The sequence below is a fragment of the Lynx rufus genome, unplaced genomic scaffold (assembly GCF_022079265.1).
Source record: "Lynx rufus isolate CCGP_SWC_20201006 ecotype Redwood Valley unplaced genomic scaffold, mLynRuf1.p SCAF_3, whole genome shotgun sequence".
Classification (NCBI taxonomy): Eukaryota; Metazoa; Chordata; class Mammalia; order Carnivora; family Felidae; genus Lynx; species Lynx rufus.
Window position 1 is genome coordinate 81,454,508 of NW_025814845.1, and position 22,649 is coordinate 81,477,156.

Sequence of the window (22,649 nt, forward strand, 5' to 3'; positions counted from 1 at the left end):
AATGAATTTGGGATAGTCTTTGTCAGAGAATATATCTAGAACATCTTTGTTTTGGTACACTATATCACTAATTGCCATATTCTTTAATTATTTAATGTCACAAGCATACTTTATTACATAAAACAAAGTGCACTGAAAATGAACAATGTTAGAAACAAACTGGAATCTGGTGTATCTTAAATCTTCGGGTGATTAGATATTAGCCGAAGTGCCAGAATACAAATTTCATATCCATACAAATGCAACTCTCTTCTGTGATGAAAATGCACTTAGCAGCTTAGTTCTTTTCGCTTTAGCAGACAGGGCATCCAATACAACTGAAACAACCTGATAACAATTTTTGTTTTTCAATAAAAAGGAATGCTCTGGTTTCTTAACTGGCTCCCACATTCGAGGGAGCCAGAAGATGGCATTTGCTCTTTTAAATACATTTCTCTTGTCTGATTTGAGACACAAATCCACCAAGATTCTTACAGCGGAAGTAGGCACCCACCACACCTTACGTCACCAGGACCTCGGAGAAGCCTGGTGGAGTAAATCTGCGATGCGTGGTGTGGGCCCAGCACCTAGAAGAGAGCATGGTGGTTGTGAACATAACTCCCTTCAGCAGACTCAGTGAAAGGATGAGAGTTCTTTAAGTTCATGCACATTTTATTGAGTAGTAATATAAAATGCTTTGTCTTTGTCATTGTTACAAGTGCATGCTTTGATTGCCAACATTTCAGAAGTCAAATTACAAAGGCAAGGCTTTAGGCTGTAGTGAATTACTTGGGCACTTATACAATTGTTAAAAAATATGAATGGACTTTTGTTGTTGTTTTCAGAATGAACCAGTTGTAACCCGTAACTGATATACAAAGGGAAAAAAGTGAAAAAAGTACATATTTTGTGGCACGTGACAGAACAGAAGAACTAAACCGTGATGACATTAACAGTTACCATGCATTTAGAGTTTCACATGTAACTACAAACTTATTTAAATTTCACAAGGTTTGCTAAACATGCTAACCGTCTATATGTGCACTGACAAGCTTATGTTAAAAACTTTTAAGAATACTCTCCCCTTTAGATTTTTTCAAAGCTTTTTTGATTACAAAATTTCAAAGGCATTAAGCATTTTAGAGAATATAAAGTACGCCAGTATACATATATTTCCAGTATATGTCAGACCACTAAGCGCATTACAGTCCCATACAGGCCGATACAGCCATTTTTTTTCTTAAAAAACATGCATAGGCAGATTTTTTTTTTTTTACAGAATATAGATGCTTTATCACTGTACTTAATATGGTGTCTTGTTCACTATACTTAAAAATGCACCACTCATAAATATTTAATTCGGCAAGCCACAACCAAGACTTGATTTATCAACAACGAAAAAAAAAAACCCTAAATATAAACAGCAAAAAAAGATAGATGTAATTATTCCAGTTTTTTTAAAACTTAAAGAAAAGAAAAGATATTCATTGCTAAATTAATAAGATAAGTGTTTATATGGAAAGAAGGGCATTCAAGCACACTAAAGAAACCTGAGGTAAGCATAATCTGTACAAAATTAAACTGTCCTTTTTGGCATTTTAACAAATTTGCAACATTCTTTTTTTTTTTCTTTTTCTGTTTTTTTTTTGTTTTTTAAGACTGCCTAATTCATTTTATAGCCATTGTCTGACAAGAGTAGCAAAACATTATCAATAAATAGTCCTTATTTAGTTTGTACATCATTTTGTTAAAAATGTTTGATGTCATCCATTTTTAGTGCTGCAACTGTAAACGTACAATAGAGTAAGAAATTAGACAAAGTTTTCGTGTCCAGTAACATAATAAAAGACCTTTCATTAACCTATCTAGAAGTCCCCAATGCAGTAGGAAAACATGTTCATTCCCCTAACATTGCAGTATATACTAGCGTTAGCTTTCTTTTTAAAGTTTTTTTTCCTATAAGCATTTTTAAAAGGCATACCCCGAAGAGGTGTTTAATCACCACCCCCACCAAAATATAGTTTATTATCTCTCTCCCTCTTTTTTAATGATAGTGTAAACTGAATCCAATTCCTGGCCCCCAGAGCAAATAAGCTACCATCAGAGGCAAGAACACCCAACTGCTGATAGGCAGCAATCCCCATCATGCCCTGCATCTCAAAAAAAAAAAAAAAAGTGAACAGGAAGTGGTCACTGGATATTGCTGCTATTACTGCCATTGCTGTCCGTGCCGTTAGTCTCTGAGGCGAGAGCCTTGTTGATGGAGTTAAGGTTGGCGTCAGAGGGCATGGCATCTCTGCGAGGTGGCATCCTCTCGTTAATTCGGTCTAAGCCCTTGGCCTCCTCGAAGCTAGTGATCTTATGTTGTGGTGAAAATCCTTTGATGGCTAAACAGAAAATCATTTAAAAAAAAAAAAAAAGAGGAAAAATTAGGTTAGCCGGAGGAGAGCAAAGGGCACAGCTTTGCATCAGGTGAGGTTAGAGATTTCGCAGTGAGTGAGGGGGAGTCCTTTAGTAGAGGACAAAATGACGGGACCTGAACACAACACAACAGACTCCTTACCATACCGGAAGATAACCAAAAGGTTTGAAAACAGCCAATGTCTCTTGCCAACCAAAATGTCCTCTTCAAGTGAGTAAAATGTACATTTCTCTGGGTCTTCATGAGACTTTAGATCAACGAAATCCAAAGTGGATAAGTAAGGAAGAGGGTTGCTACCAGGGACAGGTATCTAGACTGAGCATCAACTGTCCATATCATGAGCATGATTACTGCATCAAACACCCTAGCCTAGACAGACCGTAACACAGCTCTACTTCTGCTATTCCCCTGCGCTAACGGCAAATTCAGTAGAGTCAGGTGAGCTAGGTCTAAAAGTCTAGTAGAGGGCTTTAGAGTGGAAGCTAAGAGGAGCTACAAGAGGAATTAACTTTGGGGGCGTTGCCATGCCATCTCAGAATCCCAGAAAGACCTTCTTGGTAAACAACTCAATGGTGGCATGAAGAAAAAACAGAAATTATAAACTCCTGCTTCTCCAGCTCATCTTTGGAAGCAAGTGGAGCGGGTGATAAGAGGAACTCAGAAAAAATCATGAGGATGAAGTAGAAAAACGTTGTCTGCCCTTCAGCAGCAAAACATGATGTTCAGATCAAACTGATGTTCACCTGGTATCCGTTACTGCCTAAATCAAAGAAAAACTCTTTCTTAGTGGATCAGTATAGATATAAGTAAAGTAACGGTTCAAGAATAAGGGGAAAATGCCTTTCATAACTTTCAGCAAAAATGACAGGATTGGTTTGGGCCCATTTCAGTGAAAGCATGGAATTCTCAAGAGGCAGTATGGATATTTGAGTTTTTTCATTAATTAACCCTTAGTGTGCTCCCGAGATAGACAAGGCATTTGTGCAAGAAACTTAAGGATTTCTTTAGTCAGTGCATGCACCAACCAGTGAGCTGAGAATAAAGTACGTAAATGGGCAACCAATGACATCAGTTTGCTTTACTTCCTGTGATGCGCAAGCCAGATATCAAAGGGCCAATCACCAGTGCTGAACTGGGCTGCATCTCCATGGCTGATCAAGGACAATCTCATGGTACCTTTATCCTCCCCACCTTATATGGTGGGGGGGGGGGAGTGGGAAGGCAAGTAGTTTCTAGCTGAAACGTTGCCAGCCAGTTCTACAGAAATGTGCAGTGACTTTTATTAGTATGGATGAGAGTCTTCAAAGATAAACACAGTTGCTTCCAAACTCATTACATGATGAGAAATAGTGTGCTACCCCTCTGCACTTTAAAGGTTAGCAAAATGGTGATTAGTCAATTATGAGAGGAAGAAGATGGGGAAATGGGGAAAGACCAAGGCCCAAAGCAAAGCCTCTTAATTCTTCTCTAAATTGGTAATAAATTGCAAAATAATAGAGCTGTCTAATGAGCACCCACCCTGAAAACGCAATTATTTTGAAGGACAAAATAGTGGCACAGAGTGGTATTCTATTCTTTTTCTAAACCACTGTGAATATCATTTCATCATAATGAATAAATGCAAAAGTTTGTCAAACGTAGTAATTTATGGAACGGTTTTATTCATTTCAATGGCAAATGAAGAGGCTCTAGGTTTTAAAAGCCAATAGGCTGAGAGCATAGACATTCAAAATCTAGCTAGAACGATGGATGTGTTTGGAATGGGGCTCCATCTCTACTCAAACTGTCTACTCTGGTACCGAAGAACGTGCTCTGCTGTAGTTGCTGGTCAGACAATGGGTATTAGCAATTTACATTGGTAGTATACTTAACACAACACAGAGTCACAGAAACCACAGAAAACAGCCAAACTATCCACAAGAATGCACACGGCAGATTAGAATTTGCCAAAAGGAATAGAGAATTCCCACGTAAATAGCAGTCGATTCACTGCTATTTAGGAAGCAGTTGTATTTTCTCTTACAGGGCTATCATTTCCCCTACTGTATCCAAATCATATGCAAATTCGACAGTCTAAAGTGGCACTTTTCACATCGTTATCAAAGGACCATCCACACACAATTTGGGGAAAAATAAAAAGTGATCTTGCAAGAACAAAATACAACTGAAGAATTTTGTTTTAAAGGGGAACTTCAAATTATTCTTTTTTAAAAAAAATTTCCAGAGGGTATGGCGGGGATAACATTAAAAACAATTTTGCTGCGCAGTTCTCTCATAACTGTGTATTTTTTAAGCCCTTGAATTCAAAAGCAGTTTCTAGAGGGTCAATGCAGTTGTCCTTGAGTAGTGCTAGGGCACAGTGGGTGATGTACCGTTCTTGGTTTCCTCGACAGCACCTAGCACAGTACCTGATTCAAAGCAGACAGTCAACCGTCCGCTGAGTGAGGACTGGATCATCACTGTTCTCATAATGGCCACTGCCACAGCCACTGGGTATCTCTGAACTCTTTATAGTATCTTGCTGGTGCTGACTGTCCTACAAATACCAGCAGGTCAAAATTTGTAAGACTCACAGAACTGTTGATCTCATGCACAGCTGTCTCATGTTGGGATATTTCTTAGAGACATAAATTAGTGTTGAACTACAACAAAGCACTATTCAAATGAACACTTTTTTTTTCTTTTTTGCCAGAAACTTCTGAAGACTAGAATTAATAAAGCTATTTTTCTTCTCTCCTTTTCAGTGCTGACTGAAAATGATTTGAGGGAGGGACATGGTTCAGCTCAAGGAATATTATTTTATGTGATATTTGTCGAAACAGCTGCCATAACCCCCACCCCACATCGTTCAAGATATATAATCCTTTGGTTTTCTGTGACTATACTAGGTTCGTTGTATATACGAAGTCAAACATAGCTTTAAGGGAAAAAAAAACAAACAAACAAACCATAAAAGGACATTTTCCCCTTTAAAGCAAGAACATTTTGGTTAATACTGAGCCACAACTGTTAGCCCAACACCCACACACTCTGTACAAGCTACAGCAAAATAATAATAATAATAATAATAATAATAATAATAAAATAATAAAAAAAAATGAATACACCCAGCAGAGCCCTTATCTGTTGCAGGTACAACAGAAAGGGGACTGGCCAATTTACCTTCATCAGCCTCAATAGCCTCAACAGTAGCTGAAGAGAAGAAAGGGGGTGCAAAATGAATGAGAAAAATGAGCAGAGGATTTTTAATTCTAAGAACAAATCAGTGACGTTCAAGGGAGCTCAGAGTATTAATGTTCCTGTAAGTGCTGGATTCTGGCACAGACAACAAAACGGAAACGGTATAAAGAAAGGAAAAACACAACGAAAATCAGTCTATCTTATGAGCTGGATACACCTATCTGAGTGAACTGGTTTTTGTTCCTTAATAAATGACAAAATGATTAACCCTTGAGGAACACAGGACAGTTTTCTCTTATTTAGATGGAATCGGTAAGAGACTAGGTTACTCTAAAATGTACATCTGACACAGAAAGGACAATAAAACCACTGCTATGCCTGGTGATTTAGGATTTTAAAATGCCAGACAAAATGGCAGACCTCGAAGCAGTGTCATAACATCAGTGGCATAATTCACACTATTCAATATTAAATAGCGAGATTCCTAGTGCAGCGGAAAAGTGGAGTGTGTGTCTGTGTGTGTCTGCGTGTGCGCGAATTCAGAGGAACAATCCAATCAATGCATCGAATGCAACTTGATGGTGTATGTAACTCTTCAAAGACAAACACCGAGCATGTCTAGAGTGAAGGAGAAGGGGAAAATGGAGGCAATGATCTATAGAGTCTGGGCTCCCTTTGCCAGGCAACCCAATTTAAAGTCAGTTTTCCTTCCCGGAATACCATCTTTGGAAATGAAATTCCTGAAATGCTATAATCAACTGGTAACATGTCAGTTGCAGTAAGAATTCTATCAGCATTTTAAAGAAGAGGCAGTTTAAATACTGAAGCCTCAGCATATTTCAGAGGCAACACTTTAAAAGCCCATTGCTTTATCAGCAATTTTTATAATAAGGTTAGCCTCTGTATTCTCACTAGTACAGGTGTATGAGCCTTTCCACGTTATTAAGGCTAGTTGATATTTCCCTAATTAAGTGCTAAAATGCAAAACTTCTCTGTACCTCCAAAATGTTTAATATTAACATTCTACCCCTTGACTTTAATTTGCATATTTCTTATAATTTAAAGTTGTAAGACTAGAGCAACAGCCAAATGTGCACTACAATTTCTTTACAGTGCCTTCTAAATCCCTTAAGATAAAAATGTAAAATGTTTACCACCATGGAGAAAAGCTAAAGAGTAAAGCTTTAAGCAGTTTCTTCTTTTTGACAATTTGAAATCCAGACAGCGGATTTTGAAATTGTTTTAATGTATGTGGTTTAAAATAGTGAGTTTTCAAGCTCTCAGGACTAATGGGGTCCCAACCCTTGTGTCTATTAAATGTGTGTAAGTTTGTGTGTGTGAGAGCTCAACACAGAACAACATACACCAATGGATTTAACAGAAAGTAACAGAAAAGGAAACCAAATAATGTCAGTTAAAATACAGGTGAAAATCTAGAAACAAAACAAAGAATTTTAAGAACTTAAATAACTTAAGTTCAAAAATAAAGCAAAAAATCTGGAACCGCACCAGCACCAACATATCAGAAATATGCACTGCCCATTATTAAATATATCCTTTCAAAGCAAATGTGGCACACAGTTTCTGATAATACACCTGCTGTACCTTAAAATGTGCTTATCAGAAACTATGCAGATTTCAGTCAATTAGGTAGGTTGCTGTGCATTTTGTGCATATAAATGATTCATTTCTGTTCATTTTTTAGAAAGCATGTTTATTTTGGTGGGAGAAGTCTTGTTTTTTTAAGTTATCAAAATTATTTTTAGATATAAATCAAGGGGAAATGTACTTTGATGTATTTTCCTATCTTCATTTACAAATTTGTGACTTTTTGTGGGAACTAAGACATTGATTTTGGAATAAATTCATATGAAAATAAAGAAAATTATAGTGATGCTGAACATGGCTCTATGTAGCAGGGGTGTGCCTAAATCAAGTAACCAACCGTAAGAATAGATTCATCTTCTAGATTGAGGGGTAGAGATGGGAGGGGGGAAGCACACACACACACACACACAAAAAAAAAGATTCGGGAAAAGATATGGAAAAATAAGCAAGAGGCTGAGATTAGTTTTCAAAATGTTATAGCGTATTTCTGTTTTACTGAGTTTTATTCATTGATTTAAAATCTAATCTAAATTTTCATAAAGTATTATTAAAATTTGACTCTAATTAATGGTAGGATTAGTTAAAATAGCAAGACAAAATTAACAAACATAAAAGAATATATAGTAACTGTGATGTCTGATGTAGTGGCCACTAGTCACATGTGGCTATTGAAAACAAATTAATAAAAATTAGCTAAAATTAAAAAAATCAGTTTCAGTTCCTTGGTTTGTACTTGCTATATTTCAACTGCCCGATAGCCATATGTTGCCAGTGGCCTCTGTACAGACACAGAAATTTCCATCATCACAAAAATTTCTACTGGACAGCACTCGTCCAGAAAGCTACACATTTTAATAAAAATAATAAAAATCTCTACATTAAAGGAAATGTTTTCATTCTTTTCCAAAAATAAAATGTGGTTATATATACTCAGTCTCTTATGTTCTGGATGGAGAAATCAGAGAAAAGACACATAGGACTCCCAACTGCTACTCAAGCAGGTAACGAAATCACCCTTTTTAATGTTCTCCCATTCTCCACTACAATCTAGACCGTAACGGGTGTGTATTTATGTGAGTGTTTATTTTTTCAATCAGACAGCTAACCAGAACATTTAGCAAAAGCGTCATAAAAAAAAAAAATTGTTTTTAGCAACATAACGGCTCAAAGCTGTCCACTCTATCACGTGTGTAGACAAACCTAAGTGAGTCGTCTCCAGGAGGGGGCTGACTATGCGGTTAGGGTGTACATGAGTGGATGGCGGGCGGCTGGGGAAGCCTGCCTTCCAGGGAAGAGGGTGCTATTCTGTCGGACACGACTGGTCAAACTGATGTGGGGTTTCAGCCCTTCCTCCCGCTGAGAACTGAAGACCAAGGCCAAGGCCGAGTTCAAATGGATGAATGAATCAGGCTAACAACACCCTGGACAGAGATGCCCGGGCACACAGTCCTACCGATACCAGTGCGCCTGCTTACCGCTTTGCAGGGTCTGCTTCCCTCCAGAAAGCACTCCGCTGGGGAGCATGCCCGTGGGAGTCAAGCCTTTCAGCGTTAGCACGCTCTCACTCTCTTCTCTGGAAAGGGACAAGGGGACAGAAGACATTAACTTTTGTTTTCTTTAGAAAGAAAGAAAAGACGTGCAGAGGGGGAGAAATGCATACTAGAAGTCACATCTAGGCTCTCTGGATTTTATTTTCCTTAAAACATAGTACGTATATACTTTTAAATGTTTCTGAGACAGAGTTAGAGAGCAAGCAGGGGAGACGCAAAGAGAGAGGGAGACAGATCCCAAGTAGGCTCCATGCTGTCAGTGCAGAGCCTGAGTTGGGGCTTGAACTCACGAGGGTGAGATCATGACCTGAGCCAATGTCAAGAGTCAGACACTTAACCGACTGAGCCACCCAGGAGCTCCTAAACATAGTATATTTTTATACATTCATATAAAAGTAATGTGTCAAAGCATAGTTGCTCTGATAGAGTTTATAATTATATGCTTGTGCAAGTTCAGCCTCTTCTGAGTCCTGAATTCACATTTTCACATTTTGCAAGCAGGCATTCAGGATATAGAGTGTTTGCTGGGCACCCTCTGTTGATATGTTAAATATGTTAAAAATGAGCCATGGAGAGTTCTGAGGTAAGTTTTCCAGCCAAGGCTCAGCCCAAGTACGTGCAACTGACTTCTCTTGGGAGAGAACACCAAAGAGTATATATATATATATATATGTATATATATATATATATACATATATATATATATGAGAGATTTTAAAAAACTCCGTGGTTTATGGATTACAGCACCTAGCAGGTACATTCAGGGCCTATTAAGTAATTTTGACATCATATCATGAGCGCACAAATAATGACAACCAGACAGTAAAGCAACCGGTAACATTTCCCACCTTTTCTGTTCAACAGTCTCTTTCCCCACGGATTTGCTAATATAACGTTATTGTATTGCTCATTGTGACAACTGTTTTACAGTCTTATGGACATCATCATTTCAATTATATTTATTAGCCACAGCACTATTAATCACTTTGATTTATTAATAAATAATAATTATTAAATAACCATAAAATGGGAATAATACACATAGCAGAATAATTCCACATAGCAGAAACTGTAATCCTACATAATCTGAAAAAATGTTATTATATATATATATACAACACACATAATGTTTACAATATGTAGAACTACCAATGCCACATTTTTATGAAGATGTCTAAGGTGACCCAAACAGAATTCTTTTTTAAAAAGTTTATTTATTTATTTTGAGAGTGAACGAACAGGGGAGGGGCACAGAGAAAGGAAGAGAGAATCCAAAGCAGCACAGAGCCCAATGCGGGGCTCCATCCCAAGAACCGTAAGATCATGACCTGAGCCAAAATCAAGAGTCAGATGCTCAACTGACCAAGCCACCCAAGCGCCGCCCCCCCAAACAGAATTCAAAACTTATTCCCCCAAACCTACTACTTCTGCAGCCTTTCTTCAACTTCATCTTTTAGTTAAGCTTAACGCATCACCCCTTCACTCCTATCCTCTCTCTTTCTACCCCCCTGCACCTCCACTCAATCAGCACACCTTGAGGGTAGAGCCCTCACAGTATTTCCAGGATCTTACCACTTCTCTTTTTAAGACAGCTTTATTGAGTATAATTAACATCCCACGTTATTCATCCATTTAAAGCATGTGACGCAATCAGTTGTTTTTAGTGTATTCACAGAGTTGTGAAACAATCACCATAACCAATTTTAAAATATTTTCATCACCCCAAAAAGAAATCCCCCCAGTATCTGCATGGCTCACTACCTCCCTGCCTTCAAATCTCTGCTCAAGCATCACCCTCTAAGTGAAGACTTCTTTTAGAAGCTACTTAAAACAATATTCACCTTCTATTCTCCCTATCTTTCCTTGCTGCTTTTATTTTTATCTAAAGCACTTATGACCCTTGAAAAACTATACAGTTTATTTATTCTCTTGTTTTTTTAAGTATCTAAACCAGAATGGCACTTAGTAAATAGTCCCCATTCAAAAAAACATTTACAAAAAGAATGAGTAAAAGGAAAATAGAATGGAGAATGGCAGTGTTATCCACATTTTAGATTTCTATATCCTTTACTGCAGTTTAAAAATATTAGGTTTGAGATGTTTACAAATCATTGTGTACCCTCATACAGGTATTGCAACCTTTTCAGGCTTCTGTTGTCAAACCAGTAGAGGTCACATAAAGAAAAAAATATCTTAAATGCTAATATATGGATTTGGAAATTGGGAGTATCTCTAAACAAATGAACTGGGTGGCTCATTTGGTTGAGTATCTGAGTCTTGATTTCGGCTGCGGTCATGATTTCATGTTCGTGAGATGAGCCCCATGGCAGGTGCTGTGCTGACAGTGTGACACCTCCTCAGGATTGTCTCTCTCCCTCCCTCTCTGCCCCTCCCTGCTTGTGCTCTTTCTCTCTCTCTCTCTCTCTCTCTCTCTCAATAAATAAACATTTAAGAAATTAAAAAAAAAAAAGAAATGAACATATCTTTTTCTTTGCATTCATATTCACAATCAGGTTTCTTTTACCACCATTCCCATTCATTCATTACACTTTAAAACTTTCAGCTTCGCAAATTCCTTTCATTTCTCTCTTCCTTTGTATCTTTCCTCCTATGGCCTAATTTGCTCGGATTATTTCAGTGGCTTCCAAAATGTCCCCCCTGACATCAGTTAGTCATCATGTTAATCAGTCTTCACACTGCCAGGAACATGGGTTAAAGCATGCCTCTCATCCTTTGAAAACCATCCCATGACACTCACTGCCTACACACAGAAAACAAAATACTTTACTGTGCTATGCAAGCCTTTTCAGGATCTGGACTCAAAAACATTTTCAGATCCACTTTTCCCTAGATTCCTCACTTACCTTCATGTCTTGCCACACAGCTCTTCTGAATTCTCAGGATTCACTGACCATATCATTCAAGTCAGACACTCACTAGTACTGCTCACTGAGTTTGCACAAGGTGCTTTGCTGCAAGTTTGCCGTGTGGATTACTGTCAAATGCATGCACCACGAGGCCTGGCACCAGGCACTTAGCAAGTGCCCATAAAGCATTGCTTTTAGGACCCAGTGACTGTGTTCTTGATGACTTCTCAGCCTTCAGGCATGCCTTTACCACAATTCAGCACCTAACGGAATCCAGCCTATCCTTCCCAGTATTCCTCTTCACTGTCAACCTCTTCACGAACATTTTTTTTTTTTCAGGGAACAGAAGAGCTCCATGGAGCCCTGTCCTCTTCCACAGGAGAGCATCCCTTCATGTATTTAGCACACGTTTCACTGTCTTAGTTTGTTGTCAACGTGTCTGTCATTCCAATTCGGTATTTGTTGTGCCTAACTCAGTGTATCATACACATTGAATACCCAGTCATTACTTATGATGCTTACTTACTAAACTTTTTCTGGCTATGACCCCCCTTCATTCTTCAGATTTAGTATAGATGCTTTTAATATAGGAAAGCAATAAAATATAGCTTGTTTGTATTTTCCATCAATGTGTGCAATCTCAGTCAAGTCACTGATCATCACGGGGTGCAAATGGACCATTTCTCAGATGGATACATCTTAGGTATCCATAGGCAGCGGGCTGCAGGGACTTTGCAATTTTAAGATGTATCTATGATTCTCCAGCATGGCCCCTCCCACCTTCTTGTGGCTTGAAGACTAACATAGATGGAAACCAAATTTTTATATTAAGAAAGGCTTCTCCTTTTTCCTTAAATATACTTTCACTTGGAAATTTTGGAGCTGTTTGCTTCCCCTTCAGATGACAAAAATAAAATAGTGTTTATTTGTAAATCTGAGGCATGGTAAACAAGCAAGTGACAATGGAGAGGTAGCTGTCCAGCTTATGATCTTCACATGGTTTCCTGCCCCCACGGGACACTTTCCCAGCCACACAGGCCTCCTTGCTGGTCCTCAAAACTGCTGGTTTCTAAGAATCTTTGCAGTTTTGCCTTAAACATTCTTACCTCCGTATCTTCATGAGGATCACCCCCCCACACACACCACTTACCACTCAAATGCTATTAATTCAGAAGGTTCTTTGTGGGCCACATACTGAAAGAAGTGCCCCATCTCCCACTTGCCATCCCCCTGTACTGCTTTTCTTCTTCAAGGTACCTAATCAGCGCTTTAAGTTTTATTGTATTTATTACTGAATGAATGAGGGAGTCCTGAAAATTCGGTCAGGGATAAAAAGCCTTGGAGCAGAGGCAGCCTCATTCATTAGGCTGTGAGGGGGGCAACGATGCTCTATTTTCAGCTTTAACACGACTTTTCAGGATTTGGCTGGCCAACACAGAGCTATTGTTGGCTTTGATTCGGTGTCTTTAAGAAAGAGTGATATTGCTTTTCATCTTTGTCATGGCTCTCTGCTTTTGGCATCGAGCTGTTTAGTTATTCTTTAGTGATTCTACCAGGAGTGCACTAGAAATAGCAAGAAGAGAAATCAAAAGGGCCCATGTAGCTACTCTGGGAGGAAAAATTGAGACAAAAATTTGGCAAAACTTAGGTTATGAATCATACAACACGGAAACGGACTATTTCTCAAGGTATTCCTATTTACCCTTGTAGATGAGTAATTGTGAATTGACCACATACGGCTCACATATAAACATGTTTCAAAGCAAATTTTTTTACACTTGATCTTAGCCAAAAGGCCGAGAAGCGATCAAAGCAAATTTTTTTAAGAGAAGTATGAGTTACTTTGTTTTATCTAAGAGTAGATAATAGAATTTATATATAAAGAAAAGTGTAGTTAATTCTCTTTAGGAAAATACTTGTTTTCTAAATGCCGGATCAATAATAACATGATTCAGGATCTATTTAAAAAATAACTACTACATGTGAATTGTAACATTAAACAGCTATTTTTTTCTCTCTCCATGATTCATTAGAATAATATATGTTCACATGAACAAGCTCTATGGTAAATGTTCATTTCCTAGAAATCTAGTGAAGTGTACCTGATAAATTCATCTTTTACCACAGAGCCAGAATGAAAAGTAAAATGAATTATAACAGCTTTCCTATGTCACTACAAGTTCAACCTATTGTGTTTTAAAGTCCAGCAGCGAACAGGATGACAAAACAGGAATCAGTCTATTTGGTGGCTTTCTCTACAGAAATAATTTGGTATATTTCAGTTTGACTAAGATAGTCAGGAATGAACAATTCCATTTAAAAGAAAAAAAAAAACCTAAGGAAAAGCAAATATTTTCCAGTAAAATAAGTTACAAGATTAAAGTATCAGAATGCTTATTAAGTGACACATAAGCACATTCAAAACAGAAATACGGGTACGATGATCCCACCTGAGAACTGAGAACACTCGGGCCATTTTGCCTATTGCTCGGATCTTGTTCCTTATCACCTCCTTCCGGGCTGCAGCTGTTGCGCCTATATTTTAAAACAGAATTAAGTAGTCAGTGACCTTTTATCTAACTGTAATTATCTTACAAATTTAAAGCTATAACCGACTATATATATAGTAAGCCAAGCCATCTCTGCATACCACGCCCCCCAAAAAAACCACATGGATTTATCTGTGAATTAATTTTATTTTACTTTATTCAAGTTTATTTATTTACTTTTGAGAGAGAGAGAGAGAGAGAGAGACAGAGACAGGCAGAGACAGGGAGAGAGAGACATAATCCCAAGCAAGCTCCACACAGCCAGCACAGAGCCCGATGCGGGGCTCGAACTCACGGATGGTGAGATCATGACCTGAGCCGAAATTAAAAGTCAGACGCTTAATCGACTGAGCCACCCAGGTGCCCCCTGTGAACTGATTTTAAAAACCTATGCATCTGGCCATTAATACTTGGATGTGGCTCTTGAGAGGTCCCCAAAATGCCAAGAGCAACTTTTGAGATTTCCAAGGGGGGGTGGGTAAAGAGCTGAAAAATCATGGCGCTGACAGGGTAGGTTCCTACCCTCCTCTTCTAATGGAATTCCCTTCTCTTCTGTTTATACAGAGACAGTGTGTATTGGCAGGAAGAATCAAGTGAGTCACCAGGATTTTCTACTCATTTCCGGACCTCTCCATGCTAGGAAGACTACTTTAGGAAACTGTCCTTTGGAAAGTTCTCTCTTGAAGCGACTAGGGAGTGTCAACTCCCGAAGTTCCCTGAAGCATCATGTTTGCTATTTAACCACCATAAAACATTTGTTTACGCATTTGATACTTTTTCATCTTCTGTTGGTTCCCAAATTCTAGAGGGAAAAATGGAAAACTGCCGATTTGGATTTAGTGAGAGATGGTGGCACATGGCTTGTATTTTAATACTTATGTAAAAAAGTTACACATAGGTTTGTCTGAGTAACTTTTACCACTTACTCCATTTTCCAAATGAAAAAAAAATCAATCTATGTAGGTTATTATTACTATACACATTATTATTATGTTTTGAAAATAAGCCTGTATGGTCTTTAGTGAATCTATTTTTTTTTTTTTTTTATTAAATCCCACAAGCATGTTTGGAGAAGTGTAAATCACAGGAAAACATCTCTCTTAAGATTTTTATAATCCAAAGTAAAGGGGCTGAGATACCATTTTGTCCATTATATGGGCCTTCATAGAAAATGTTAACACAAGAAGATTGTTTCTCTAGTTCTACTACCATGAACAGAAATACAACAAAATATTCTTCTCAGATAATATCGGAAAGGTTCCTGATCCAAATGAACAGTTTAACTTGCTTAGAGACTGCAGTCCATGGGTGATCATTGGTGTAAGTTTTCATCTTTTAATCTGAGATACGGACAAGCTTTCTGACCTTTCTGGAAGGAGAGATTTCTGCTTTTTCTCTTAGAGGGTTTTTAAGAATGTGATTTGGAATCTTTTGCATAGTTTGATCAGAGTCAAACAATTAATCACCACCCTAATATTTCAATACGAAAGAAAACTCACATCAAAACTCATACCCATGTTGAACTGCCTGGGGGAAAAACCTCTGCTTTTCTTTCCCCCCAAGGAAAATGAACACATAATGGGCCACTGTCTTCTCCTGAGTAAGAGAAGAAGTGATATTAACGCACACCCATCTCACTACCCATGGGTGTTCCCCACAAGGTATGTACCCAGCGAGCTGGTTTCTTCACTTTGTCTTCCTGACCTGAAAGCCTTCAAATAGCCCATATATCAGGCCAATTCTTTCTCTCTTGTGGCAATCACATCATGGTAGGTATCTCCCAACATACTGATTGGCAGAACTTACTATAGCCAGTGATTCTGCCTGTAGATGAATAGAGAAAACCACTCTCCAATCCAGTCTTTCCAATGATGAAGTGAAACCATGGATTCTCATTCACTAAGTTCCTTGAATTATACTCTGTTTTCCAGAACATTTGAGGAGAAGATAGGATATGCATTGGATCTCTGCCTCAAACTTTATCCTGGGTTTCTAACAATTTTTATTACCTATGATTTGTAATTAAGATTCTGTATACAACAAATCCTGTTCTGGAGACCATCTAAAAGTCTAGGTTTTTGTGCCTGCATTGTAGGTAATTTATGCTCAAGAGGCTACTAAAGAACATGTGTTAAGAAAAAAAAGTAGGATGGCAATTAGTCTCCTTAAGGCTTTTTTCTTATATGTATTTTTTTCAGTTACATTCTGTTCTGAGTCTAACACTGCTATTTCTACTCTATACTGACTATTTCCAGTCTGTTTGACCCAGTGCTCTCAGAGGTCATGATGAGCTAAGTGAGGGGAAAGATTCTGACCCTCTCCAACACACAGTATGGCCAGATCACAAAATCCATCACACAGACACAAAGAATGTAAAAGAGCTCCAAAAGTGGCAACTATATTTAGAAGCACAGTAAGAAAAGAAGCAAGAAGGACTGGTTAGAAACAAAATTGTACATATTTAAGAGAAATGAGAAAGGAAAAACATAAAATAAAACAAGTGAAAACTATAGAAGAAGGATAATTTCCCAGAAAATTTTCAATAAAGGGCTTGCAAAAACCATAAGCAGGGCCCTAAGTTGGAAAGGGAGGGAAATAAATTATATAGAGCTATCCTATCCTCTTCAGCTCAGTGTTAGTGGATTCTCAGAAAAATGCTCAAATAAATTCTGAATTTTAAATGTAAAATGAGCATTCTGATAGAGCCATTTTATCATTCCTTATTTTTTTCAGATCCAATGATTTACTGAAGAGCATGTAACCAGTATTCTACTTTGTGCAATCACAGTCGTGCTCCTAATAAATGGTGATGCACAGCGCATTACGGCAGTTTTCTTTTCCTTTTATTTATATTCAAGTTAGTTAACATACAGTGCAGTCTTGGCTTCAGGAGTAGAACCCCATGATTCATCTGTTACATATGACAGCCATTGCTCATCCTGAAAAGTGCCCTCCTTAATGCCTATCCCCCATTTAATCCATCCCCCCAACCACTTTTCTTAATGACGAAATGCTATCTTTTTAAAATTTCTCAATAACACAGATAAGTAAAAAGCTTTACTACGCCTTTTATAAAATTGGAACATACTTACTCAAAAAATCAAAATTAGCCTAATCATAAACAGCATAAAGAGACATCAAAATGAATATGTCTTGAAGTTTTATCCTGGGGATTGTTTTCAATATTTTCCAAATATTGAAAATCAAAATTAAACTAATTCCAAACTTTGGTAACCTCACAAAAATGTAAAATACTCAAATAGGGACACTTGGGTGGCTCAGGTGGTTGAGCATCCACCTCTTGATTTTGGCTCAGGTCATGATCTCACAATGGTGAGCCTTCTTGGGATTTTCTCTTCCCCTTTTGCTCTCTGCCCCTCCCCCTGCTTGTGTGTGCACTCTCTCTCTAAATAAATAAATATTAAAAAAAAATAAAAAATAAAATACTCAAATAAAATAGCTGAGTTAATATGTAATTGAACTTAAAGGGACTGAAAAATAGTGGGGTAGATTTAAGTTCAGATACAAAGATCCTTGTATACTTAGTAGCATTATTCCTGATTTCTGGCATTTTCCAAATACAGAGCCCCAAATTGGGCTCTGTGCTGATAGCATGGAGCCTGCTTGGGATTCTCTCTGCCCTTCCCTCCTACCTGCTAACACACTCTGTCAAAATAAATAAATAAATAAATAAATAAATAAATAAGAATAAAAAAAAAGAATATAACATTTTAACTTGAAAGTCTAAAACTGCAAGGAACATTTCACATGTTTTTAAAAAATTAGTCATTTTAAGTAAAATTACATTTTGCATTTCCATTCTAGTAATTCCCACTTCTTTTTTGAGCACTTCTCTCTCTACAACTTTTAACTTCTAATCTTTCATGCCTGGGGTGTTATGCTACTCTATCCAGAACCAAGGCAATCGTGCATACTCAATTTTCCTCAAAGTGGAAGAGGCTAATGTATAGACCAAGGGAATCTTTAAAGACTCGCTTTCAACACGTGTCTTTTCTGACCTTAACTTGGCACCTGGACGACTTCTCATGAAGTTTTAAAGGTGTCCATGCCAAGCCAAGTGTCTTGCTGAGTGAGTGCTGTATCCCCACAAGGCGGATTTTAGCTTCTAAGGGGACTGGGAAACTGCAGCAGCATTGTTGCAACGAGGGGCCAAGTGCTAGGGTGAAGAGAGATTCTTACTACATGGGACACCCACCACACGTCACAGATGCTCCACATCTGGCCAACAGCTCCCACCCATTGAGCTACTACAGCAAATTCCTCAGTGTTCACTGAATTAGAGAATGTGGGAAGTGCTGGATGGAATACAGTTTATTACCAAAATAATGTATTTACTAGGTGTTCTGGTGAGTCTCTCCCATATAACCTTCCATGCGCCAACCACCAGAAACAGAAATACGCATTAAGCATGATCTCTGCTTTAGGAAATCGCGTGAACAATGACAACAGAGTGTGACAAATAGTGTGCGCGTAGCAGTGGTGTGCCCGAGCTGGCTTGTGTCCACTAGTGAGAGTAGATGGAGGGCATCTCCTCTTAACTCCACATTGGTAGCCTGAATCAGCGGCAGGGAAGAGGTTTTATACTATGGAAAGCTACAAAAGCCACAAACTAGGGCCATTTCTCCCCTGCAGGAAGGGTTGTCAAACATGTACCAGCACGTCACTGAAAGTAGGTGTTCATTGTCTGGAGGCACGAGAAAAAAAGGTCACTGAAATCATGACAGTTGAAGGATCTTGAGGGATAAGTAAAAGTGAGAGAACAAGGAGAACTGGGTCTTCTCCATAGAAGGAAGACAATTTTTAAACTTTTGGAGGCCGCAACAAGCCATGTTGTGTTGAGTGGTGGTGAGAGGTCTGGTGTGAATGGAGCCGGGCATGCTGGGGTGAGGCAAGGCGAGAGGAGAAACAGGGGCTCCCCGGGCCAACCTGTTAAGGCGAGCACATACTAGCACCCTTGCAGTAGCGATTAACAGAACTTACTTTGTCACTTTCACTTATCTACCAAAAAAAAAGAAAGAAAGAGATGAACTGATGGAGAGGTAGATAGATATGTGACAAGGCAAATACTAGTAAAACCTTGGTTTGTGAGCATAATTCACTTCAGAAACATGCTTGTAATCCAAAGCACTGGTATATAAAAGCAAATTTCAAGAACCATTGGCTGAGTTGTGATCACGTGATGTTCGGCGTTATGTACTGCTCATTTGGCAAAACACTGCTCGTTTATCAAGTTAAAATTTGTTGGAAATGTTTGCTCATCTTGTGGAACACTCGCAGAACAAGTTACTTGCAATCCAAGGTTTTACTGTATAATCAAATGTTAATTGTGGAAAGTCATGAGTACGTAGATATTGACCATACAATTGTTTCAACATTCTTGTATGTTTAAAACATTTCATAATAAAATGTCAAGAAAAAATATTTGGAAGAAGCTTTGTTTAGAGAGAAAAGGGAGCAGCTTTGAGAAGCAGATGTCTCCATCCTGCCCTTTGTGTTACATGGGGAATGGGTGAACTTGCCAAAGGAAGCAATAAAGAAAAGTTCTCAATGCAGCTACATGCAACCCATCCCTTCTCCAAACCGCTCTAGGAGAAAATTGGCCTGGTAGGTTTTGTTTTATATGCCCAATCCAACAGAATCTAATTGCTTTCAATATCTTTTTGTAATTGTAAGAAATGAAGATGATGAGCTACATAAAATTTTATAGTCAAATGTCTCATAAAATAGGAATATTTTCATATTATTAGAATGTGAAAAAGTTCCTTTTCATAAAAAGCAGAAAAAAGTGAGGTATTCACTCTTTAATGTAAACAGTACCAGAAATTCTCCACTTCATTATTAAATGGGCCTCAGTTTTTATTATTTAGGTTTCTTTCTTTAAAGACCTTTTAACTAATATAAATATATTCCTAGCATATATTTTTAAATAAAATATGTTATATACGAAAGTGCACATATATACTAACATTTTGCACTTTTTTCAAAGGAAAGATATTTTAAGAACTATATATTACTAGTAGGCTTTAAATCTGTATCTTTTAAATTTAGATTCTAACAAACTAATAGAGGAAACTCACCACCTTTCCAAATTTGTTAAAAGCTAACAAAGTTTATCTATTTAGGAAGTTTATTCTATTTGAAAGTAAAATTTTTATCCTGTTTCATTATTATTAAGCAGAGTTTCGATGTACCCCCCAGATATTATTTTTCATCAAGTAGAGCAATTACTGAATCTGAAAAAAAGGCTATTGATGGAATGAAGCATGGAATGTTGAGATAAAAAAAGTATCTTGTGTTACATTAAAAACAAAAACTAGTTAGGTTTTCATCCAAAATCAGCACCTTTGAAATACAAGATATAAAACAAATAAGAGTCGTCAGATGCCTCTAAATACCTTGCATAACTGTTTTGTTTTGTTTTTTTTTTTTTACAGATGAAGATGAAACCATAAGTATACAGACTATCTTATTTAGGAGAATACATGTCCCAAATTGGCCCCTATAAAGCTAGGAAGGCAAACCATGTGACATAATCCCTAAACCTTATTCTTTCTTGTCTTTTCTTTCCCTGACCTAGTTTAGCAGTAACAAATCTTGAGCTTCTATTTGCCAACAAAGTGATGCTATCTAAAAGTTATTTAGACATCCACCTGCTTTGCCCTTGGCCATGAGTGTGACAAAGGGCTTCACTACATTTTCCTATACTATGTCAGGCATTTCAGTCCTTGGATTTAGGAACAGCACCATAAGCACTGAGTAACTGTTAACTTTTACATTTTTTTACTCTTGCATGTACAAAAGAGTATCCTCCAAAGTATACTATTCCCACCTTCAAACTTAAATAGTTGTAAAGAATATAATATCATCAACACTGCCATTTTCAAGTGAAATGACTACATTACATTTCTTTTTACTGATGGCCTATAAATATCACAGCAATTTCATCCCACCATCATCCATTTAAAGAAAAAATTCCATGAACAAGATACTCACTGATATTTAGAAATCTTACACGTGTCCTTTTTTCCTTTGAAATTGTATTTCCATTTCCCTGATTTTACTCTAGTGAATTGTATATCGATACTTTATAATATTTTTATAACTGCATGGTACTTTGTCAAAAACATGTTTCCAAGTCTAAATTAAATGTATTTTTTGGACATTTCCTGACACATTGCCTTAAGTGTTCACAAATTCCTTTGTAATCAATATCACAACTATTAGTAGTACATAATTGAGCTAGATAGCACAAATCTATGATAAATATTTAAAAAGCATAGAAATACAATTTTATTGGATTGCATCCCTTAATGACAAGGATGGGAGGGGGTTACACTGCTTTGATTAAGGATACTTCCTAGATGTTGAGTTTTTCCATCATCTCTCTGTTGGCACACCAGTACTAAACATCTCAAGATGAGGTTCACAATGATTGTGGCTTGGGAGACCTATGCTTTGCTATTAAATTGGGAGAAGGGCAATTGAGAAAGAAGAGGTGGAAAAGAAGAAGCTGCAATGAGGCCTGCAGCCTCCAGCTCAGGTGAGTTTTAGGAAAGAGGACTTTTGGAAGCCGAGGAATCGAAAAAGGATTCCCTTACAACTCCTCTTGCAACATCCTTGGGTAACACCAGTAGTACAAATATTCTAGCATGAAGACTGAGATTACTCAGTTTCTAGAGTTGATAGTTGCTGGAAGATCTCCTGGACTAGCCATAACTTGAAAATCTGCATTGCTCGACCACTCTTTGGACTAGTCCAAAGAGATTACTAGGCGTTGGCCCTTACAAATGGCTGTACATGTGCTTATGGAGGTTATCCCATTAGGCAGGAAAACACATTCAGGATTCCAAATTTTAAAAATTCCTATAAAACTTCATTTTTTTGAAGGTTATAACCTAAAATGTTTGGAACGCCTTTTTGATTTTAATTCTACCATATTACACACCCAGAGGTGGTAAAATTGGGATAAAATGGCTACCCACTTCAAGTCACTCCAAACCACATACTCTGAATTTTCCCCCTATATTTTTTAGTTCAATGAAAATCTCAGCATATTATAGAAACTGCAATCGTGTCCTATTTGGCATAAGACTATTCTGTCTTGGATCCCATTTTGAAAGCAACAGATGATCCTTTAAATGATATTTTTTTTAAATAAAAAGTCTCTCCTGTGTAATGGATTTTAAGAAAGGCCAGTACAGCCTAGACTGTTCTTTTTTCCCCCCACTTCTCTTGTCATAAAACATAAACGAGTTATTTGGATAGGAAATCTTAAAAATATACAGACTACTCCCAAATGTCAAATAACTGTCATTATTTGGTTATCCTACATAATTAAAAGTTACTTTTGTTTACAAGCTTGAATTTGATTCTGTGGACTTTTGTTCTCTGAGACATTGTGTTCCATCTGTTCAGTGATTCCTCAGTAGAGCCACAGAAATTGGCTATCAGGCATAATTCTAACTTGGGTAAA

General features: G+C 37.6%; 1 protein-coding gene and 1 pseudogene across 1 annotated transcript in view; both read right to left on the minus strand.

The window, feature by feature from the left end:
- Positions 1 to 633: 633 nt before the first annotated feature.
- Positions 634 to 22,649, minus strand: part of PPP3CA (protein phosphatase 3 catalytic subunit alpha) — a 326,780-nt gene continuing 304,764 nt past the window's right edge. The window contains exons 11-13 of the mRNA XM_047090421.1: positions 14,057 to 14,141; positions 8,665 to 8,762; positions 634 to 2,366 (exon numbers count right to left, since the gene is read on the minus strand). Of these exons, the coding sequence (XP_046946377.1) occupies positions 2,170 to 2,366; positions 8,665 to 8,762; positions 14,057 to 14,141 (380 nt within the window). The 3' untranslated portion in view covers positions 634 to 2,169. The remainder of the gene's footprint in view (positions 2,367 to 8,664; positions 8,763 to 14,056; positions 14,142 to 22,649) is intronic.
- On the minus strand, positions 13,276 to 13,414 carry LOC124521499 (uncharacterized; annotated as a pseudogene).